At 44.5% G+C, this 24,322-nt stretch overlaps 1 protein-coding gene across 5 annotated transcripts in view; it reads left to right on the forward strand.

Annotated features, from left to right (window-relative positions):
* arhgap24 (Rho GTPase activating protein 24) overlaps positions 1-24,265 on the forward strand; it is a 280,471-nt gene extending 256,206 nt beyond the window's left edge. For 3 of the 5 annotated variants that reach the window (XM_052458552.1, XM_052458554.1, XM_052458555.1), the window contains 8 exons: positions 1,249-1,456; positions 8,599-8,731; positions 10,193-10,266; positions 10,455-10,576; positions 10,823-10,935; positions 11,207-11,558; positions 13,856-14,579; positions 22,508-24,265. In XM_052458552.1, coding sequence (XP_052314512.1) covers positions 1,249-1,456; positions 8,599-8,731; positions 10,193-10,266; positions 10,455-10,576; positions 10,823-10,935; positions 11,207-11,558; positions 13,856-14,579; positions 22,508-22,751 — 1,970 coding nt within the window. In that variant the 3' untranslated portion in view covers positions 22,752-24,265. The remainder of the gene's footprint in view (positions 1-1,248; positions 1,457-8,598; positions 8,732-10,192; positions 10,267-10,454; positions 10,577-10,822; positions 10,936-11,206; positions 11,559-13,855; positions 14,580-22,507) is intronic. The other 2 variants (XR_008061354.1, XM_052458553.1) reach the window with 2 other exon arrangements.
* The last annotated feature ends 57 nt before the right edge of the window (positions 24,266-24,322 follow it).

Raw genomic sequence — 24,322 nt, forward strand, 5'->3', positions numbered from 1 at the left:
GGAGAACAGAACAGAGGAGAGGAGAGGAGACCAGGGGAGAACAGAACAGAGGAGAGGAGAGGAGACCAGGGGAGAACAGAACAAAGGAGAGGAGAGGAGAGGAGAGGAGAGGAGAGAGAACAGGAGAGGGAGACCAGGGGAGAACAGAGGAGGGGAGAACAGAACAGAGGAGAGGAGAGGAGAGGAGACCAGGGGAGAACAGAGGAGACAGAGGAGAGGAGAGGAGAGGAGAGGAGAGGAGAGGAGAGGAGAGGAAGTTTGATTTAATCTCTTGGATTTGTAGGTGTTTTGTGGGGGATTAATAATACATTTTCTTTACTACAGTGGTCAGAGTCAGATCTATTTTAGGCTGAGAACAGAAAAACAGATTCCATTGGAATTAATCAGATGGTTTAGGATCCCCATGTTCTCTTTGATGCTGTTATCTGTGTGGCTTTAGTAACACGAGCCAGTTTCTCCCTATTTGATACATTCAGATTGGGGGATAAATCTGGTCTGTTTTTTAATGGGCTTGGTGTGATGCCCTGGTTTGACAGGATATTTTCCTTTAATGTTCTATTAGAAAATGCAAAAAGAACATTTAAAAAATCTAGTTGTGAAAATCCTCAAAACATGTCCACTGCCAGTTAGTCCATCTTTTTGAAAAATCACTGTTAAACTGAACACTAATGCAGTATTCTTCATAGCACACAGTGTTATGTTTCCAATGATACCTTTAGCTGTGAGTTGATCGTTGTTTAACATCCTCTACATGCCAATGAGGCGGCAGCGTAGCCTAGTGGTTAGAGTGTAGAGGCGGCAGGGTAGCCTAGTGGTTAGAGTGTAGAGGCGGCAGGGTAGCCTAGTGGTTAGAGTGTAGAGGCGGCAGGGTAGCCTAGTGGTTAGAGTGTAGAGGCGGCAGGGTAGCCTAGTGGTTAGAGTGTAGAGGCGGCAGGTTAGCCTAGTGGTTAGAGCGTTGGACTAGTAACCGAAAGGTTGCAAGTTCGAATCCCCGAGCTGACAAGGTCGTTCTGCCCCTGAACAGGCAGTTAACCCACTGTTCCTAGGCCGTCATTGAAAATAAGAATTTGTTCTTAACTGACTTGCCTAGTTAAATCAAGGTAAAATAAAATAAAAAAAATGAGTTGTTACTCATCATGTACAGGATGTCTTTTGGAAGAAAGAAAAAAAAACACAGATTTAACAAGAAAGGCACAATATACATCCTAAATCGTAACATTGAGCTGTGTGTGTTTGTGTCTCTGTCAGGTATCTTTGGTCAGAAGCTGGAGGAGACAGTGCGGTATGAGAGGCGTTATGGGAGCAGGCAGGCCCCCATGCTGGTGGAGCAGTGTGTGGGCTTTATACGCAAGTGGGGCCTACGGGAAGAAGGACTGTTCAGGCTACCAGGGCAGGCCAACTTGGTCAAAGAGCTGCAGGATGCCTTTGACTGCGGAGAGAAGCCCTCCTTCGACTGGTATGTTACGTTTACTGTAAACGAGATGAAGAAATGTGTACAAATGTAAATGCAACTTTTATTTTGCATGTGTTTGAGTACGATTCTGTTCATTCCATTATGAGCCTGTCCTCCTTATCTCTCCCTTCACCAGCCTCCACTGGTGTATATATATATATATATATATATATATATATATATATATATATATATATATATATATAGTATGGATTTTTTAAAGGAAAACCCCGCCTTGGACTGCATGTCAGCAATATACAATATACTGTATATACACTGAGTATACAAAACATTAAGGACACCTGCTCTTTCCATTCAGAGGATGAATGGGCAAGACAAAAGATTTAAGTGCCTTTGAACAGGGTAATGGTAGTAGGTGCCAGGTGCACCGGTTTGTGTCAAGAACTGCAACGCTGCTGGGTTTTTCACGCTCAACAGTTTCCATGTGTGTATCAAGAACGGTGCACCACCCAAAGGACATCCAGCCAAGTTGACACAACTGTGGGAAGCACTGGAGTCAACATGGGCCAGCATTCCTGTGGAACGCTTTCGACACCTTGTAAAGTCCATGCCTTGACGAATTGAGGCTGTTCTGAGGGAAAAAGGGGGTGCAACTCAATATTAGGATGTGTATGGGAACCCACAGCATTGGCAGTGCTTTCACCATTCTTATTCACTCTGCAATATATAGAATCTCAAATCAAATTCCACATTTTTAATCCTGTTTCCTGCTAATTCTGTATCGGGGTCTGCCAGGATCTTATAAAATATTCCCACAGTAATAATAATTCTCAGACTGGGAATGACATGGAATTAAATCTGGGAGTGGAAAGTGGTGACAGACAGCTTTTGGCACATCCACCTAATGCCTCAGGGCATTATTATGGGATGCTCAGACACCTTACCTGTGATGACTTTTACTGACAGCTCTGTTGATATGCATTTCGTGCACATTACCTATATGAGTTCTCAGATAGGTTAGCTGTTTAAAACTAAATGAGAAGTCACACCAACAATTTATTTTTTAACAAATGTACTTTTCCCCCAGCATGCTCTACTGCAGATTGATTTTGGAATAGTTCTTAACATCTGTGTTTTTGCATGTACACTGAGTGATTCATTGATCAAACGTTATGCAACACAAAGATAACATTTTTTTCTTCTAAACTAATCCAATTATTCAACTTTGGCACCCATTACTGAAATGGTTGTTCCAGTTTAAATGGCTTGAGTAGTTTCTTCCCACTGTTCTTAACCCTGGCAGTCAGATTGGAATACAGGTTGCGGTTGAAAACAAAATGTCAACTGCTGGATAATCTAATGCTGGCTGGATTCCAATGGGATTACACATCACTGTGCAAGCCAGCGTAATGTGATTCACAGTTAGGGTTGCACAATTCTGGTACATTTCCTGGTAAATTTCCTTGGTTTTCCAGAAATCCTGGTTGATAGATTACTGGATAATTTTTTTTTTTTTTTTTTTTGGGGGCGAGTTAATGGAATTCTGCAACCTAGTGGTTAGAGCGTTGGATTAGTAAATGGAAGGTTGCAAGTTCAAATCCCCGGGCTGACAAGGTACAAATCTGTCGTTCTGCCCCTGAACAGGCAGTTAACCCGCTGTTCATAGGCCGTCATTGAAAATAAGAATTTGTTCTTAACTGACTTGCCTGGTTAAATAAAGGTAAATTAAAAATAAAATAAAAACTACTATACCTTACTCAATAAAACGGCATATGTTTTACTCATATGAAGTTAGTACTGCTCGCTTGAGCTATTTAACTTTCTTAACTACACTTTTTTTCTTTTTAGGAAATCTGTTTCCTCAAAATGTTTGAGTAGCCAGAACTTATCGTGGTTTTACAGTGTAGAGGCCGATTCAGAGTCGAGATAAGTGTGCTCAACTCTGACTTCAGTGGAAACCATCAGTAAGAAACTTGCAGGGGTATTAAAAACGGAAGAGGGAGAGAGGGAGGGAAGGCGAGCGAGGTAAGAAGGGAGAGAAATAGGTGGAAAGGGTGGAATGGAAAAAGAGGGATATGGGGTCTCATCGAGTGTGACTGTAAAGTGCTGATTACATTCTAACGCTGACAGTCCTCCTGTAGTATTCTAACTCAGAATGACATTACATTCTGACGCTGACAGTCCTCCTGTAGGATTCTAACTAAGAATGACATTACATTCTGACACTAGCAGTCCTCCTGTAGTATTCTAACTCAGAATGACATTACATTCTGACACTAACAGTCCTCCTGTAGGATTCTAACTCAGAATGACATTACATTCTGGCACTGACAGTCCTCCTGTAGTATTCTAACTCAGAATGACATTACATTCTGACACTGTCAGTCCTCCTGTAGTATTCTAACTCAGAATGACATTACATTCTGGCACTGACAGTCCTCCTGTAGTATTCTAACTCAGAATGACATTACATTCTAAAGCTGACAGTCCTCCTGTAGTATTCTAACTCAGAATGCCATTACATTCTGACACTGACAGTCCTCCTGTAGTATTCTAACTCAGAATGACATTACATTCTGACACTGTCAGTCCTCCTGTAGTATTCTAACTCAGAATGACATTACATTCTGACACGGACAGTCCTCCTGTAGTATTCTAACTCAGAATGACATTACATTCTGACACTGACAGTCCTCCTGTAGTATTCTAACTCAGAATGACATTACATTCTGACACTGTCAGTCCTCCTGTAGTATTCTAACTCAGAATGACATTACATTCTGGCACTGACAGTCCTCCTGTAGTATTCTAACTCAGAATGACATTACATTCTGACACTGTCAGTCCTCCTGTAGTATTCTAACTCAGAATGACATTACATTCTGACACTGACAGTCCTCCTGTAGGATTCTAACTAAGAATGACATTACATTCTGGCACTGACAGTCCTCCTCTAGTATTCTAACTCAGAATGCCATTACATTCTGACGCTGACAGTCCTCCTGTAGTATTCTAACTCAGAATGACATTACATTCTGACGCTGACAGTCCTCCTGTAGTATTCTAACTCAGAATGACATTACATTCTGGCACTGACAGTCCTCCTGTAGTATTCTAACTCAGAATGACATTACATTCTGACGCTGACAGTCCTCCTGTAGTATTCTAACTCAGAATGACATTACATTCTGATGCTGACAGTCCTCCTGTAGTATTCTAACTCAGAATGACATTACATTCTGACGCTGACAGTCCTCCTGTAGTATTCTAACTCAGAATGACATTACATTCTGGCACTGACAGTCCTCCTGTAGTATTCTAACTCAGAATGACATTACATTCTGACGCTGACAGTCCGCCTGTAGTATTCTAACTCAGAATGACATTACATTCTGATGCTGACAGTCCTCCTGTAGTATTCTAACTCAGAATGACATTACATTCTGCCGCTGACAGTCCTCCTGTAGTATTCTAACTCAGAATGACATTACATTCTGACGCTGACAGTCCTCCTGTAGTATTCTAACTCAGAATGACATTACATTCTGACGCTGACAGTCCTCCTGTAGTATTCTAACTCGGAATTCTTCCATAGCGACTCAGGGCAGGCGAGAAGAGAATACTGGTATAGAGGTGACGATTGGGACTGTTTTAATATGATCTCCTCAACTATAGCACTGAGATAGAACTGTTAATTGGAAACAGCTCCTGTTCTGGGGAGGGAGGGAGGGAGGGAGGGAGGGAGGGAGGGAGGGGGAGGGAGGGAGGGAGGGAGGGAGGGAGGGGAGAGAACCCCTACTGTGTGGGATGTAGCAGAGAGGGATGTGTGTATCAGGATGGTGACACCTTCCATAACTCAGAGATGATAGAGGCATGTGAGAGATGGTCCCCTCTCCCACCACACACCACAGCCCACAGTATGACATTACTCAGAATGACATTACATTACATTACAAAACCTGACTGCCTCTACTTGGAAGCTTAAACCTGGCCGTGGTGAGATCTTCCAGCAGGACAATGAACCAAAGCACACAAAAACTGTTCACTGACCACAGAATCAAGGTTTTGCCATAGCCGTCCCAGTCCTCTGACCTAAACCTCATAGGAAACCTGTGGGATGAGCTGAAGAGGAGAGTCCACAAGAGTGGACCTGGGAATCTGAAGGATCTGGTCTCAGATCTCTTGTCATGTGTCCTCCAACCTCATTACGCATTATAGGAGATGACTCAGAGCTGTTATCTTGGCTTAGGGAGGTTGCACAAAGTATTGCATGAAGGGGTGCCAATAATTGTGGCACACATATATTTGAGAAAAACATTTGTTTTATGTTAAGAATGTATTTTCTATTTAAATTATTTTACTTTCATTAAACGTTAGATTTGTGTGAATATTTTGAAAGAAGACAAAGAGGATAAACAAACAACAACAACAAATTCATAGCCCTTTTACCAAGGGTGCCAATATTAGTGGAGGGCACTTCACATCCATCCTTCCACCCTCCCACCATCCCTCTCTCCTTTCCCTCCCTCATTGCCCCCTCCATACATTGATCTGTGTTTATGTCTTCTTCGTTTAAAGGTGCTTCATCTTACTCTCTCTACCCCTCTCCTCTCTCTCTCTGCCTCCATCTCTGTCCCTCCCTCACCCTCTCCTCTCTCTCTCTGCCTCCATCTCTGTCCCTCCCTCACCCTCTCCTCTCTCTCTCTGCCTCCATCTCTGTCCCTCCCTCACCCTCTCCTCTCTCTCTCTGCCTCCATCTCTGTCCCTCCCTCACCCCTCCTCTCTCTCTCTGCCTCCATCTCTGTCCCTCCCTCACCCTCTCCTCTCTCTCTCTCTGCCTCCATCTCTGTCCCTCCCTCACCCTCTCTCTCTCTCTCTGCCTCCATCTCTGTCCCTCCCTCACCCTCTCCTCTCTCTCTCTGCCTCCATCTCTGTCCCTCCCTCACCCTCTCTCTCTCTCTCTGCCTCCATCTCTGTCCCTCCCTCACCCTCTCCTCCTCTCTCTGCCTCCATCTCTGTCCCTCCCTCACCCTCTCCTCTCTCTCTCTGCCTCCATCTCTGTCCCTCCCTCACCCTCTCCTCTCTCTCTCTGCCTCCATCTCTGTCCCTCCCTCACCCTCTCCTCTCTCTCTCTCTGCCTCCATCTCTGTCCCTCCCTCACCCCTCTCCTCTCTCTCTCTGCCTCCATCTCTGTCCCTCCCTCACCCTCTCCTCTCTCTCTGCCTCCATCTCTGTCCCTCCCTCACCCTCTCCTCTCTCTCTCTCTGCCTCCATCTCTGTCCCTCCCTCACCCTCTCCTCTCTCTCTCTGCCTCCATCTCTGTCCCTCCCTCACCCTCTCCTCTCTCTCTCTGCCTCCATCTCTGTCCCTCCCTCACCCTCTCCTCTCTCTCTCTGCCTCCATCTCTGTCCCTCCCTCACCCTCTCCTCTCTCTCTCTGCCTCCATCTCTGTCCCTCCCTCACCCTCTCCTCCCTCTCTCTGCCTCCATCTCTGTCCCACCCTCACCCTCTCCTCTCTCTCTGCCTCCATCTCTGTCCCTCCCTCACCCTCTCCTCTCTCTCTCTGCCTCCATCTCTGTCCCTCCCTCACCCTCTCCTCTCTCTCTGCCTCCATCTCTGTCCCTCCCTCACCCTCTCCTCTACCTCTCTGCCTCCATCTCTGTCTCTCCCTCACCCTCTCCTCTCTCTCTCTGCCTCCATCTCTGTCCCTCCCTCACCCTCTCCTCTCTCTCTGCCTCCATCTCTGTCCCTCCCTCACCCTCTCCTCTCTCTCTGCCTCCATCTCTGTCCCTCCCTCACCCTCTCCTCTCTCTCTGCCTCCATCTCTGTCCCTCCCTCACCCTCTCCTCTCTCTCTGCCTCCATCTCTGTCCCTCCCTCACCCTCTCCTCTCTCTCTGCCTCCATCTCTGTCCCTCCCTCACCCTCTCCTCTCTCTCTGCCTCCATCTCTGTCCCTCCCTCACCCTCTCCTCTCTCTCTCTCTGCCTCCATCTCTGTCCCTCCCTCACCCTCTCCTCTCTCTCTCTGCCTCCATCTCTGTCCCTCCCTCACCCTCTCCTCTCTCTCTCTGCCTCCATCTCTGTCCCTCCCTCACCCTCTCCTCTCTCTCTCTGCCTCCATCTCTGTCCCTCCCTCACCCTCTCCTCTCTCTCTGCCTCCATCTCTGTCCCACCCTCACCCTCTCCTCTCTCTCTGCCTCCATCTCTGTCCCTCCCTCACCCTCTCCTCTCTCTCTGCCTCCATCTCTGTCCCTCCCTCACCCTCTCCTCTCTCTCTGCCTCCATCTCTGTCCCTCCCTCACCCTCTCCTCTACCTCTCTGCCTCCATCTCTGTCTCTCCCTCACCCCTCCTCTCTCTCTCTGCCTCCATCTCTGTCCCTCCCTCACCCTCTCCTCTCTCTCTGCCTCCATCTCTGTCCCTCCCTCACCCTCTCTCTCTCTCTGCCTCCATCTCTGTCCCTCCCTCACCCTCTCCTCTCTCTCTCTCTGCCTCCCTCTCTGTCCCTCCCTCACCCTCTCCTCTCTCTCTCTGCCTCCATCTCTGTCCCTCCCTCACCCTCTCCTCTCTCTCTCTACCTCCATCTCTGTCCCTCCCTCACCCTCTCCTCTCTCTCTCTGCCTCCATCTCTGTCCCTCCCTCACCCTCTCCTCTCTCTCTGCCTCCATCTCTGTCCCTCCCTCACCCTCTCCTCTCTCTCTCTGCCTCCATCTCTGTCCCTCCCTCACCCCTCTCTCTGCCTCCATCTCTGTCCCTCCCTCACCCTCTCCTCTCTCTCTCTGCCTCCATCTCTGTCCCTCCCTCACCCTCTCCTCTCTCTCTGCCTCCATCTCTGTCCCTCCCTCACCCTCTCCTCTCTCTCTGCCTCCATCTCTGTCCCTCCCTCACCCTCTCCTCTCTCTCTGCCTCCATCTCTGTCCCTCCCTCACCCTCTCCTCTCTCTCTGCCTCCATCTCTGTCCCTCCCTCACCCTCTCCTCCCTCTCTGCCTCCATCTCTGTCCCTCCCTCACCCTCTCCTCTCTCATCCCTCTCTCTTCTCTATCCTCTCCTCTCTCTCCCTTCTCTCTCATCCCTCGCTCTTCTCTCTCTCTCTCTATCCTCTCCTCTCTCTCCCTTCTCTCTCTCTTCTCTTTCTCTCCTCTCTCTCTGCTCCTTTGCTCTCTCCCTCTCCTTCCTCTCTCTGCAGTAATACAGATGTTCATACAGTAGCCTCTCTACTAAAGCTGTATCTCAGAGAGCTACCAGAACCAGTCATCCCCTTCTCCAAGTTTGATGACTTCCTCTCCTGCACCAAAATGCTCTGCAAGGATGAGGAATCTGTAAGTACTTCCTGGGTCTAAGATTTAAGTTGTATCTGAAATGGCTTCCTATTCACTTTACTACGTTGGGCCCTACTTTGTACCAGAGCATGTGAGCCATGTCAAAAGTAGTAATAGTAGTGTGCCGTTAACCATTCATATCGGATGAATCTTCTCTCACACTTCAAGACTTGCTGCTTTATGGGGTATCAGTCCTCAACTCCCCTCAGTCACTCTCCAATCCTGTTTGTTTTCATCTTTCATTCAGCAACTTGGTGTGTGTTTTAGCTGGGCTGAGCTGTGTGTGTGTGTGTGTCTTAGCTGGGCTGAGCTGTGTGTGTGTGTTTGCGTATGTACGTGCGTGCGTGCGTGCTTGCATGCCCATGTGTGAATCTAACTCCAGCGTGACTTATAGGCTAGCTATCTTACCTCTGAAAACACACAGACAGTCAACCAGTCAGCCAGTCAGCCAGTCAGCCAGTCAACCCATAGGTATCGGATAATTTCACAGCAAGCACAATCAAAGTCCTGAGCATGACCAGCAGATTGAACTGAAGAAGCCAAACATTTTTCTCTATATCTCATATTCCCACCCTGCTTTGCTGTCTTTTCTATGAATTGTTTGAAAGACACAGTGAAAATGTCAAAGAAAGTGAAGGGTTTTCTTTTCTTCACAGGATCAGTGTAGACCTTGAGAATGGCCCGCCGGTTAAACTAGTGAGGTCACGGCAGGAGACACAATAATGGTCTGGGATACGGGCTTTCTCCCAAATGATACCCTATTGATACCCAGAGCCCTATCGGCTCTGGTTAAAAGTATTGCACTAGATAGGGAATAGGGTGCTCTTTGGGACCCAACTAAGGATATGGATTATGGTCAAATCTGGACCAGATTTAAAATGGAGATCTGTTAAGATATCGTCAATGGATCACCTATGACTTGTTAAATGGACCTGGACTCATAAGATTAATGGCTGAATTGGATAAATAGGGTTAATTATGCATGTTTAATATCCATTCATAATGTGGGGAAAATATTGACCAAGGATACATTTAAAGCATTTAAAGCATACAAAGCATCGTTAACTATTAACTATCTACTTCCGTAAAACAATGAGCTAATATTCTGTGGTGATGTCAAACTATTTGTTTGCCCTAATCCATCCCATGAATCGCTCCCAAGAGTGTAGAACACGTATTACACTGATACATTAGGGGCTCCTGAGCGGCGCAGTGGTCTAAGGTACTGCTTCTCAGCGCTAGAAGTGTCACTGATGACACTGTGGACATTTTTTTGATGAGCATGAACAGTGGCAGCCATGGAAAGTGTTGGGGATAATAATTTGGTGACATCTTGTGGTCTTAATGTGAATTACAGGGGGGGGGGGGCAGTTACCCCAGGGGGCTTCTTACCCCCTAGTACCCTACTTCTATAGTACGTTGGGATGTACATTAAGTGCAACTTGTGTATTCTCTCCCCAGGGAATGAAGGAACTGAAAAGACAAGTGGAATGTCTACCTCCAGTCAACTACAATCTGCTTCTGTACATATGCAGGTAAGAGTAGTATAGCTGCATTATCGTGTATTAATATATTACTGTATCATTGTATTACTGTGAAGACCAGTAAATTATTTTTCATAGACTGACCTGCAAAGTTTCTAGTGTTGGTGACTTTGTTGTTCCACGGTAGTGAACTATCATTAAAAAGCTTTACTGGGATGTTAATTGTGTTTCTCCTACAGATTTTTAGATGAAGTCCAGTCCTATTCAGGTGTGAATAAAATGAGTGTCCAGAACCTGGCCACGGTCTTCGGTCCAAATATACTACGGCCAAAGATTGAAGACCCTGTAGCAATCATGGAAGGTCAGTTTATTTTCTAACTCAGCTTGATGTCTGTGGCTTTTCAGGTTGCCATTGTCAAAGAGAACCTACCTGGTTAAATAAAGTGCATTTAACTTTTTAAGTGGAAAGAACGGCATACATGATCTCAATTAATAAAATATGTAGTAATTTGACACCATTGTCCTTCTAGGCCTATGACACTGTGAGTATACAGTATTCTGATGCGTATGGACCTGTGAAGACATATAACATTTCTGGTGTTCTCAGGTACAGTGCTAGTGCAGCAGCTGATGTCTGTTCTGATTGGTCGTCACGACGTGTTGTTCCCTCGAGACGAGGACAGTCCCAAGACACTGGAGCTGGTCAACAACAACAATGAGGTGGGTGGTGTACGAGCCCGTGGGTACGAGGCCAAGCATGGTATTAAAAGCCTGGTACTAGCTAGCTAGCAACACCAAGGTTGTGGGTTCAAATAGTAGTGGAGGGGAATTCGGAATCCCGCTCTAGTGATTAGTAGCCCTGGGACTTGTAAACCCAATTGTCAGCCTTGGCCCATAAGGTTCCTTCTTGGTCTAATGGTTACGACTGGGTTCTTTTACATATACTCAAATGTACCCACTGCACTAAGTGTAATATATTATTATCCTGTAGGTCCAGAAGAGGCTGACCCAGATTGTGCCGACGGTACAGACTACAGAACAGAACAACAATACCCAAATAACCCAGCAGAGGGTGAAACAGTGTTCTTGGGAGACCCCCGAGTCGCCTCACCGCCAGCCCCCGGTAGCGTTAGACAACGGCTCCGGTTCTCCTCGCTCAGCCAGCCCACTTAACGGCCATGTTACCGGGCGCTTTGACCTGGCCCGCAGCCCGCCGTTAACCGTGAAGAAGAACCCGGCGGTCTCCAAGGGCAGCGGCGTGGTCACCAACGGCTCGTTTAGTTGTTCCCCCTCTGGAGACGCAGCCAACCAGGAGAAGAGCCAGACTCTGCCCGGTAACACAGGTTACTATCTGCTCTGTTCTGTCAGATTTGAATTGCACTAGGTTTTGATTTGAATTGCACTAGGGTTTGATTTGAATTGCACTAGGTTTTGATTTGAATTGCACTAGGTTTTGATTTGAATTGCACTAGGTTTTGATTTGAATTGCACTAGGTTTTGATTTGAATTGCACTAGGTTTTGATTTGAATTGCACTAGGTTTTGATTTGAATTGCACTAGGTTTTGATTTGAATTGCACTAGGTTTTGATTTGAATTGCACTAGGTTTTGATTTGAATTGCACTGGGTTTTGATTTGAATTGCACTAGGGTTTGATTTGAATTGCACTAGGTTTTGATTTGAATTGCACTAGGTTTTGATTTGAATTGCACTAGGTTTTGATTTGAATTGCACTAGGTTTTGATTTGAATTGCACTAGGTTTTGATTTGAATTGCACTAGGTTTTGATTTGAATTGCACTAGGTTTTGATTTGAATTGCACTAGGTTTTGATTTGAATTGCACTAGGTTTTGATTTGAATTGCACTAGGTTTTGATTTGAATTGCACTAGGTTTTGATTTGAATTGCACTGGGTTTTGATTTGAATTGCACTAGGGTTTGATTTGAATTGCACTAGGTTTTGATTTGAATTGCACTAGGTTTTGATTTGAATTGCACTAGGTTTTGATTTGAATTGCACTAGGTTTTGATTTGAATTGCACTAGGTTTTGATTTGAATTGCACTAGGTTTTGATTTGAATTGCACTAGGTTTTGATTTGAATTGCACTAGGTTTTGATTTGAATTGCACTAGGTTTTGATTTGAATTGCACTAGGTTTTGATTTGAATTGCACTAGGTTTTGATTTGAATTGCACTAGGTTTTGATTTGAATTGCACTAGGTTTTGATTTGAATTGCACTAGGTTTTGATTTGAATTGCACTAGGTTTTGATTTGAATTGCACTAGGTTTTGATTTGAATTGCACTAGGTTTTGATTTTAATTGCACTAGGTTTTGATTTGAATTGCACTAGGGTTTGATTTGAATTGCACTAGGTTTTGATTTGAATTGCACTAGGTTTTGATTTGAATTGCACTAGGTTTTGATTTGAATTGCACTAGGTTTTGATTTGAATTGCACTAGGTTTTGATTTGAATTGCACTAGGTTTTGATTTGAATTGCACTAGGTTTTGATTTGAATTGCACTAGGTTTTGATTTGAATTGCACTAGGTTTTGATTTGAAATGCACTAGGTTTTGATTTGAATTGCACTAGGTTTTGATTTGAATTGCACTAGGTTTTGATTTGAATTGCACTAGGTTTTGATTTGAATTGCACTAGGTTTTGATTTGAATTGCACTAGGTTTTGATTTGAATTGCACTAGGTTTTGATTTGAATTGCACTAGGTTTTGATTTGAATTGCACTAGAATTTGATTTGAATTGCACTGGGTTTTGATTTGAATTGCACTAGGTTTTGATTTGAATTGCACTAGGTTTTGATTTGAATTGCACTAGGTTTTGATTTGAATTGCACTAGGTTTTGATTTGAATTGCACTAGGTTTTGATTTGAATTGCACTAGGTTTTGATTTGAATTGCACTAGGTTTTGATTTGAATTGCACTAGGTTTTGATTTGAATTGCACTAGGTTTTGATTTGAATTGCACTAGGTTTTGATTTGAATTGCACTAGGGTTTGATTTGAATTGCACTAGGGTTTGATTTGAATTGCACTAGGGTTTGATTTGAATTGCACTGGGTTTTGATTTGAATTGCACTAGGGTTTGATTTGAATTGCACTAGGTTTTGATTTGAATTGCACTAGGGTTTGATTTGAATTGCACTAGGTTTTGATTTGAATTGCACTAGGATTTGATTTGAATTGCACTAGGTTTTGATTTGAATTGCACTAGGTTTTGATTTGAATTGCACTAGGTTTTGATTTGAATTGCACTAGGTTTTGATTTGAATTGCACTAGGTTTTGATTTGAATTGCACTAGGTTTTGATTTGAATTGCACTAGGTTTTGATTTGAATTGCACTAGGTTTGATTTGAATTGCACTAGGTTTTGATTTGAATTGCACTAGGTTTTGATTTGAATTGCACTAGGTTTTGATTTGAATTGCACTAGGTTTGATTTGAATTGCACTAGGTTTTGATTTGAATTGTTGTTGTACTTTATTTTGACTGTACTTCTAATGTAAGGTGTCCTTGAGTATAGGATAGGATATACTGTATTATCCCCATGGGGAAATGTGTCTTGGACAATGACAGTCCTGAAAGTCACATAAAATGTATTATTGTTCTTTTTTATTAATAGGAGGAATCAGTGGCCTCCAGGCCCGGCGCACCCTGAAGGGCTCGGGCACCAAGATGGGCACCAGCGGGGTCCCTAACGGAGGTGTCCGCATGGGCGTGTCAAGTACCGACGTGGTCAACGGTACCCTGAATGGGCGTAATGGTCTGTGGGTTCCCAATGGCTACCCGGTCACCTTACGAGACAGCAAGTCTCGGGACTGTGGGGAGCAGACGGCAGCCCAGAACCGGCTGTCCACCTATGACAACGTCCAGCAACAACAACAACAACAACAACAACAGTTACAAAATCAACAACAGCCGTGTCTCAGCTCTAGCTGTGAGGACAAGCAGAGTGTGGACAGTGCTACCTGGTCCACCTCCTCCTGTGAGATCTCTCTTCCAGACAACTCCACGTCCTGCCGTTCCTCCACCACCACATGCCCAGAACAGGACTTCTACGGTGGGCTGGGCCACTATCAGGACCCCCTGCTGCTGCTGGATGGACCTAGGGGGCTGTCCTCCCTCGACGAGCAGTCCCAGCCAGGGGGGGACGTGGAGGGGGAGCGGATGAACGGGGCTGGAGGTAGTGGAGGGAGGGGTAGTGGAGCCACCAGCAGCAGTGATAACAGTGAGACGTTCCCTGTCAACAAAGGACCCAGTAGTCACAGTGCTCTACACAGCCTGGTGGCCAGCCTGAAACAGGAGATGCAGAAGCAGAAGACAGAGTACGAGGCCAGGATAACAAGGTAGCACCACTACCTCCGACTGTGTTTTTATAATAAAACTGAGATAGGCATTTATTTCATTTGAGGACAGTTCATGCATATCTTAACAAGCTCTTTCTGGCATATATTATTATATTATTATTATTATATTATTATTATTATATTATTATTATTATTATATTATTATTATATATTATTATTATTATTATATTATTATTATTATTATTATATTATTATTATTATTATATTATTATTATTATATATTATTATTATATTATTATTATTATTATTTATTATTATTATTATTATATTATTATTATATTATTATTATGTATTATTATTATTATTATTTATTATTATTATATATTATTATTATATTATTATTATTATTATTTATTATTATTATTATTATATTATTATTATATTATTATTATTATATATTATTATTATATTATTATTATTATTATTTATTATTATTATTATTATATTATTATTATATTATTATTATTATATATTATTATTATATTATTATTATTATTATTTATTATTATTATTATTTATTATTATTATTATTATATTATTATTATATTATTATTATATTATTATTATATTATTATTATATTATTATTATTTATTATTATTATTATATTATTATTATGTTATTATTATATCTTTCTGCAGACGGAGGATCTTTCTTAATTGTTTTTCTTCTCTTTCATCGCACTGATCTGAAAGAACGGACCAGGTGAAAGCCAGCCAAGTATTTTACAATCAGTTCAGATGAAGGGAATGAGATGAAGAGAAGACTGTTTTAGAGATTTAAGGAAGAGCTTAAAGATTTCCTTCTGTTGAAAAGCGATATCCCAGTATAAATACAGTAAACACACTAAAGAGAAGACAAAAAAATATTATGAGCTAAATGTTGTTGTTTTTTTAGACTGCAAACTTCAACGAGTAGGGCATTGAAGGAATGGGAATCCATGATCATATAAAATAAAATGTTAGTTGTCACATACTCTGAAATAAGGACTACACCGAACAGGTGTACTGTAGACCTTACCGTGAAATGGTTACTTACAAGGCCTTAATTAACCAACAATGCTGTTCAAGAAATTGAGTTAAGAAAATATTTACTAAGTAAATTAAAGTTTTTAAAAATTAAAAGAAGTAACACAAGAAAATGTCATAACAATAACGAGGCTATATACATGGGGTACCGGTACCGAGGCTATATACATGGGGTACCGGTACCGAGTCAGTATGCAGGGGGTACCGGTACCGAGGCTATATACATGGGGTACCGGTACCGAGGCTATATACATGGGGTCGAGGCTATATACATATGCACCGGGGCTATATACATGGGGTACCGAGGCTATATACATGGGGTACCGGTACCGAGGCTATATACATGGGGGGTGGGGCATTGCACGGAGGCTATATACATGGGGGGTACCGAGGCTATATACATGGGGTACCGGTACGGAGGCTATATACATGGGGTACCGAGGCTATATACATACCGAGGCTATATACATGGGGTACCGGCACCGGAGGCTATATACATGGGGTACCGGTACCGAGGCTATATACATGGGGTACCGGTACCGAGGCTATATACATGGGGTACCGGTACCGAGGCTATATACATGGGGTACCGGTACCGAGGCTATATACATGGGGTACCGGTACCGAGGCTATATACATGGGGTACCGGTACCGAGGCTATATACATGGGGTACCGGTACGGAGGCTATATACATGGGGTACCGGTACCGAGGCTATATACATGGGGTACCGGTACCGAGGCTATATACATGGGGTACCGGTACCGAGGCTATATACATGGGGTACCGGTACGGAGGCTATATACATGGGGTACCGGTACCGAGGCTATATACATGGGGTACCGAGGCTATATACACACCGAGGCTATATACATGGGGTACCGGTACGGAGGCGACCGGCACGCAGAGGCTATATATACCGAGGCTATACATGGGGTACCGGTACGGAGGCTATATACATGGGGTACCGGTACCGAGGCTATATACATAGGCTATATACATGGGGGAGTACGGAGGCTATATACATGGGGTACCGGTACGGAGGCTATATACATGGGGTACCGGTACGGAGGCTATATACATGGGGTACCGGTACGGAGGCTATATACATGGGGTACGGTACGAGGCTATATGGGGTACCGGTACGGAGGCTATATACATGGGGTACCGGTACGGAGGCTATATACATTGGGTACCGGTCACGGAGGCTATATACATGGGGTACCGGTACGGAGGCTATATACATGGGGTACCGGTACGGAGGCTATATACATGGGGTACCGGTACCGAGGCTATATACATGGGGTACCGGTACGGAGGCTATATACATGGGGTACCGGTACCGAGGCTATATACATGGGGTACCGGTACGGAGGCTATATACATGGGGTACCGGTACCGAGGCTATATACATGGGGTACCGGTACCGAGGCTATATACATGGGGTACCGGTACCGAGTCAATATGTGGGGGTACCGGTACCGAGTCAACATGCGGGGGTACAGGTTAGTTGAGGTAATTGGCAAAGTGACTGTGCATAGATAATAAACAGTGTGTCGCAGCAGTGGATAGGGGGGTCAATGTGAATAATCCGGGTGGCCATTTGATTAATTGTTCAGCAGTCATCAATCAAATGTATTTATATAGCCCTTCTTACATCAGCTGATGTCACAAAGTGCTGTACATAAACTCAGTCTAAAACCCCTAAGCAATGCAGATGTAGAAGCACGGTGGCTAGGAAAAACTCCCTACAAAGACCAGAACCTAGGAAGAAACCTAGAGAGGAACCAGGCTATGAGGGGTGGCCAGTCCTCTTCTGGCTGTGCCAGGTGGAGATTATAACAGAACATGGCCAAGATGTTCAAACGTTCATAGATAACTAGCAGGGTCAGATAATAATACTCAGGAGTAAATGTCAGTTGGCTTTTCATAGCCGATCATTCAGAGTATCTCTACCGCACCTGCTGTCTCTAGAGAGTTGAAAACAGCAGGTCTGGGACAGGTCAGTGTTCCATAGCCACAGGCAGAACAGTTGAAACTGGAGTAGCAGCATGACTGGGGACAGCAAGGAGTCATCTGGCCAGGTAGTCCTGAGGCATGGTCCTAGGGCTCCAGATATAACAAACTGACCCTAGCCCCCCGGCACATAAACTATTGCAGCATAAATACCGGAGGCTGGGACAGGAGGGGTCGGGAGATACTGTGGCCCCGTCCAACGATACCCCCAGACAGGGCCAAACAGGCAGGATATAACCCCACCCATTTTGCCAAAGCACAGCCCCCACACCAGTAGAGGGATATCTTCAACCACCAACTGACTATCCTGAGACAAGACCGAGTATAGCCCACAAAGATCTCCGCCACGGCACAACCGAAGGGGGGGGGCAACCCAGACGTCAGTGACTCAACCCATTCAAGTGACGCACCCCTCCTAGGGACGGCATGGAAGAGCACCAGTAAGCCAGTGACTCAGCCCCTGTAATAGGGTTTGAGGCAGAGAATCCCAGTGGAAAGAGGGGAACCAGCCAGGCAGACACAGCAAGGGCGGTTCGTTGCTACAGTGCCTTTCCGTCATGGTTTGGGGGTAGAAGCTGTTAAGGAGCCTTTTGGTCCGAGACTTCTTGCAGTGCGGTAGCAGAAAGAACAGTCTATGACTTGGGTGACTGGAGTCTTCCTCTGACACCGCCTTGTATATAGGTCCTAGATGGCAGGAAGTTTGACCCCAGTGATGTACTGGGCCGTATGCACGACCCTCTGTAGCGCCTTATGGTCAGATGCCGAGCAGTTGTCATACCAGGCGGTGATGTTACTGGTCAGAAAGGTGCAGCTGTAGAACTGGGGACCAATGCCAAATATTATCAGTCTCCTGAGGGGGAAAAGGTGTTGTTGTGCCCTCTTCACAATTGTCTTGGTGTGTTTGGACCATGATAGTTTGTTGGTGATAGCAAGGAACTTGAAACTCTCGACCCACTCCACTTCAGCCCCGTCGATGTTAATGGGGGCGTGTTCGGCCCCCCTTTTCCTATAGCCCATGATCAGCTCCTTTGTCTTGCTCACATTGAGGAAGAGGTTGTTGTCCTGGGACCACACGGCCAGGTCTCTGACCTCCTCTCTATAGACTGTCTCATCGTTGTCGGTGATCAGGCATACCACCGTTGTGTCGTCTACAAACTTCATGGTGGTGTTGGAGCCGTACTTGGTCACGCTGTCGTGGGTGAACAGGGAGTACAGGAGGGGACTAAGTACACACTCCCAAGGGGCCCCTGTGTTGATGATCAGCATGGCAGTTGTGTGGTTGCCTACCCTCACCACCTGGGGCCAGCCCGTCAGGAAGTCCAGGATCCAGTTGCAGAGGGAGGTGTTTAGTCCCAGGGTCCTTAGCTTAGTGATGAGCTTTGAGGGCACTATGGTGTTGAACGCTGAGCTGTAGTCAATGAACAGCATTCTCACATAGGTGTTCATTTTGTCCAGGTGGGAAAGGGCAGTGTGGAGTGAGATTGAGATTGCGTCATCTGTGGAGCTGTTGGGGCGGTATGCGAATTGGAGTGTGTCTAGCGTTTCCGGGCATGATGGTCTTGATGTGAGTCATGACCGGCCTTTCAAAGCACTTTATGGCTACCGACATGAGTGTTACGGGCGATAGTCATTTAGGCAGGTTACCTTCGTTTTCTCGGCCACAGGGACTATGGTGATCTGTTTGGAACATGTAGCTATTATAGACTGGGTCAGGGAGAGGTTGAACATGTCAGTGAAGACACTTGCCAGTTGGTTCACGGATGCTTTGAGTACACGTCCTGGTAATCTGTCGTCCGGAACAGCTGGTGCTCTCATGCATGCTTCAGTGTTGCTTGCCTCGAAGCGAGTATAAAAGGCAAATCAAAATCAAATCAAATGTTATTTGTCACATACACAAGGTTAGCAGATGTTAATGTGAGTGTAGCGAAATGCTTGTGCTTCTACTTCCAACAGTGCAGTAATATCTAACAAGTAATCTTAACAATTCCCCAACAACTACCTAATACACACAAGTCTAAAGGGGTGCATGAGAATATGTATATGTAAGTATATGGATGAGCAATGACCGAGCGGCATAGGCAAGGTGCAATAGATGGTGTAAACCTGGTCTTGACCAGGTTTGCACACACTGGAGAAGGGATTTTGGCCCCCTCCTCCATACAGACCTTCTCCAGATCATTCAGGTTTCGGTGCTGTCACTCTGCAATACGGACTTTCAGCTCCCTCCAAAGATTTTCTATTGGGTTCAGGTCTGGAGACTGGCTAGGTCACTCCAGGACCTTGAGATGCTTCTTACGGAGCCACTCCTTACTTGCCCTGGCTGTGTGTTTCGGGTCGTTGTCATGCTGGAAGAACCATCCACATGGCCCCATCCCCATCTTCAATGCTCCCCTTACTGAAGGAAGGAGGTTGTTGTTCTTCTTCCTCCAAACACGGCGAGTGGAGTTTAGACCAAAAAGCTCTATTTTGTGTCTCATCAGACCACATGACCTTCCCCCATTCCTCCTCTGGATCATCCAGATGGTCATTGGCAAACTTCAGACGGACCTGGACATGCGCAGGCTTGAGCAGGGGGACCTTGCGTGCGCTGCAGGATTTTAATCCATGACGGCGTAGTGTGTTACCAATGGTTTTCTTTGAGACTGTGGTCCCAGCTCTATTCAGGTCATTGACCAGGTCCTGCCGTGTAGTTCTGGGCTGATCCCTCACCGTCCTCATGATCATTGATGCCTCACGAGGTGAGATCTTGCATGGAGCCCCAGACCGAGGGTGATTGACTGTCGTCTTGAACTTCTTTCATTTTCTAATAATTGCGCCAACAGTTATTGCCTTCTCACCAAGCTGCTTGCCTATTGTCCTGTAGCCCATCCCAGCCTTGTACAGGTCTACCATTTTATCCCTGTCCTTACACAGCTCACTGGTCTTGGCCATTGTGGAGAAGTTGTAGTCAGTTTGATTGAGTGTGTGGACAGGTGTCTTTTATACAGGTAACAAGTTCAAACAAGTGCAGTTAATACAGGTAATGAGTGGAAAACAGGAGGGCTTCTTAAAGAAAAACTAACAGGTCTGTGAAGTCCGGAATTCTTACTGGTTGGTAGGTGATCAAATACTTATGTCATGCAATAAAATGCAAAATAATTACTTAAAAATCAATACAATACAATGTGATTTTCTGGATTTTTGTTTTAGATTACAGAATTACAGACCTCTACATGCTTTGTAAGTAGGGAAACCTGCAAAATCGGCAGTGTATCGGCAGTGTATCAAATACTTGTTCTCCCCACTGTACATGTGATATGAGTAATGTAAGATATGTAAACATTATTAAAGTGGCATTATTTACAGTGGCATTGTATGAAGTGACCAGTGATCCATGTATTTAAGTGGCCAGTGATTGGGTCTCAATGCTGTTTAGCAGTCTGATGGCCTTGAGATAGAAGCTGTTTTTCAGTCTCTCGGTCCCAGCTTTTGATGCAGTGTCAACAGGCAGTGGCTCGAGTGGTTGATGTCCTTGATGATCTTTTTGGCAATCCTGTGACATCGGGTGCTGTAGGTGTCATGGGGGGCAGGTAGTTTGCCCCCGGTGATGAGTTGTGCAGACGGCACCACCCTCTGGAGAGCCTTGCGGTTGAGGCAGTGCAGTTGCTGTACCAGGCGGTAAAAGTTTGTCAGGGTTTTGGGTGACAAGCTAAATTTCTTCAACCTCCTGAGGCATTGTGTTATGTCATGACTTACCTGGACCACCTATTGAGATGTGCCGTTTGTTAACCTGTTGCGACGAGCAATCCCATATCCGGGAACGTAATTATAGCCTCAAGCTCATTACCATAACGCAACGTTAACTATTCATGAAAATCGCAAATGAAATGAAATAAATATATTGGCTCACAAGCTTAGCCTTTTGTTAACAACACTGTCATCTCAGATTTTCAAAAAATGCTTTTCAACCATAGCTACACAAGCATTTGTGTAAGAGTATTGATAGCTAGCATAGCATTAAGCCTAGCATTCAGCAGGCAACATTTTCACAAAAACAAGAAAAGCATTCAAATAAAATAATTTACCTTTGAAGAACTTCGGATGTTTTCAATGAGGAGACTCTCAGTTCGATAGCAAATGTTCAGTTTTTCCAAAAATATTATTTGTTTAGGAGAAATCGCTCCGTTTTGTTCATCACGTTTGGCTAAGAAAAAAAACAGAAAATTCAGTCATTACGACGCAAACTTTTTTTCCAAATTAACTCCATAATATCAACAGAAACATGGCAAACGTTGTTTAGAATCAATCCTCAAGGTGTTTTTCACATATCTATTCGATGATAAGTCACTCGTGGCAGTTTGGTTTCTCCTCTGTTCAAAATGGAACAATGCACGCACCTGGAGATTACGCAATAGTTTCGACGGAGGACACCGAGCGGACACCTGGTAAATGTAGTCTCTTATGGTCAATTTTCCAATGATATGCCTACAAATACGTCACAATGCTGCAAACACCTTGGGGAAAAGACAGAAAGTGTAGACATTGGAACACAGCGCCTCAAAAATCTGGCTCACTTCCTGTATGAAATTTCATCTTGGTTTCGCCTGTAGCATTAGTTCTGTGGCACTCACAGACAATATCTTTGCAGTTTTGGAAACGTCAGAGTGTTTTCTTTCCAAAGCTGTCAATTACATGCATAGTCGAGCATCTTTTTGTGACAAAATATCTTGTTTAAAACGGGAACGTTTTTCATCCAAAAATGAAATACTGCCCCCAGAGGTTCAAGAGGTTAAGTAAATTGGGTGTTAAATGATGTGAAAAAGAGACTGGAGTGCCACTTTGAATAACTTCTTCCTCCTTCTAAACTATCTGCTCTTGTCTCTGCAGCCTGGAGCACAGTAACCTGGAGTTGGAGACTGAGAGGGGGACTCTTCACGAGGAGCTGAACCAAGAGAAGAAGAAGGTCACCATGGTGGAGATCAAGTTTCGTAACGCAGAGCGAGCCAAGGATGACGCAGAGAAGAGGAACGAGATGCTGCAGAAAGAGATGGAACAGTTCTTCTCTACCTTCGGAGATCTGACCGACGACCCGCGCAGGCCCGACCGGGCCAATACTATCTGGATCCAGTGAGGGGTTGTGTCAGTGCAGGGTGGACTGTGCCATTTGAATCGAATGAGAGGGGGTGGGACTTGACAATGACTTGGAGACATATTGAAAGGGACATTACCGTCTGGATCTAGTGAGGGGGGTGTGTACCACCTGGGGGGTGAGAGAAAGTGGGAGAATGTACTAAGGAGAAACTTTGACAGACTGCACCACCTGAATCTAGTGCGAGGGGGTGTCACAGTACACGGTGGAATGTGCCATTTTAATCTACTGAGAGGGTGTGTGGCAGTGCAGGGTGGACTGTGCCATTTTAATCTATTGAGAGGGGGTGTGGCAGTGCAGAGTGGACTTTGCCATTTTAATCTAGTGAGAGGGGGTGTGGCAGTGCAGAGTGGACTGTGCCATTTTAATCTAGTGGGAGGGTGTGTGGCAGTGCAGGGTGGACTGTTCCATTTGAATCTATTGAGAGGGGGTGTGGAGGTGCAAAGTGGACTGTGCCATTTTAGTCTACTGAGAGGCGATGGGAGTATGTACTAAGGCAGGTTTTCCCAAACTTGGTCCCTTTTGGACCCACGTGGCACACATTTAGATTTTTGCCCTAGTACTACACAGCTGATTGAAATAATAAACTAGTAATCAACCTTTGATGGCAAAAACCAAAACGTGCACGTGTGGTCCCCAGGACTGAGTTTGGGTGACCCTGTACTGAGGAGTAGAAAAACCATTGAGAGGGACAATGCCGTCTGTAAGCAAGAGACATATGGATACAGTGTGTAGTGGGACAGAGTGCATGTCGCTGGACCTCAACCATGCTGACTGACTGTGGCAATATTACTGAAGACGCCAGGCGGCTGGTTATCTGCCTGACACAGACTATACCCAGCCTATACATGGACTACTGAAAGACTACACTACCCATAAAACCATTCTTCTTCCCCATTTTCCTTCAAGATCCAATCAAGTATATAATCAACCCTGTTCCATGTTATCATGTATCTGGCTGTGTAGATAGAGGACCATGTTATCATGTATCTGGCTGTGTAGATAGAGGACCATGTTATCATGTATCTGGCTGTGTAGATAGAGGACCATGTTATCATGTATCTGCTTGTGTATATAGAGAAAAAACTATGCTGAAGAAAAGTTATGTTATGTGTAAAAAAAAAAAAATGTTACAAAAATATTTGTATGTTTGTCTGGTATATTTAAACAACATAACTACGTTCCCATGTGTGACATTTCCATTTGATATGAACGCTTTTTGTTATTTTATTCAGCATGGTGGTACTGAATTACTTTATGTACGCAGATTTAGTTTATTGTGTCTCTAATCAAGTTAATATAACTTGTGGCTTTTTTTGCTACGGAGCCATTTCATTCATCCCAAAGAAGAAGAGACAGAACATGTACGTGTTTTTACAGACGCTTTGGTTTGTTTGTCTGTACTGTAGCTTTAAGACATTGTCCAATAGGAACGGTCTGGCTTCAAATGAATCATATTTTGTAGATTCTATTAAACCTAAATACAAGTCTGGTCAGTAATGGTTTCAACATTGAATGTTCATCTATAGTTGATATTTATCCTAAACTGAAAC

Source organism: Oncorhynchus keta, chromosome 12, assembly GCF_023373465.1.
Source record: "Oncorhynchus keta strain PuntledgeMale-10-30-2019 chromosome 12, Oket_V2, whole genome shotgun sequence".
In the NCBI taxonomy this organism is placed as follows: Eukaryota; Metazoa; Chordata; class Actinopteri; order Salmoniformes; family Salmonidae; genus Oncorhynchus; species Oncorhynchus keta.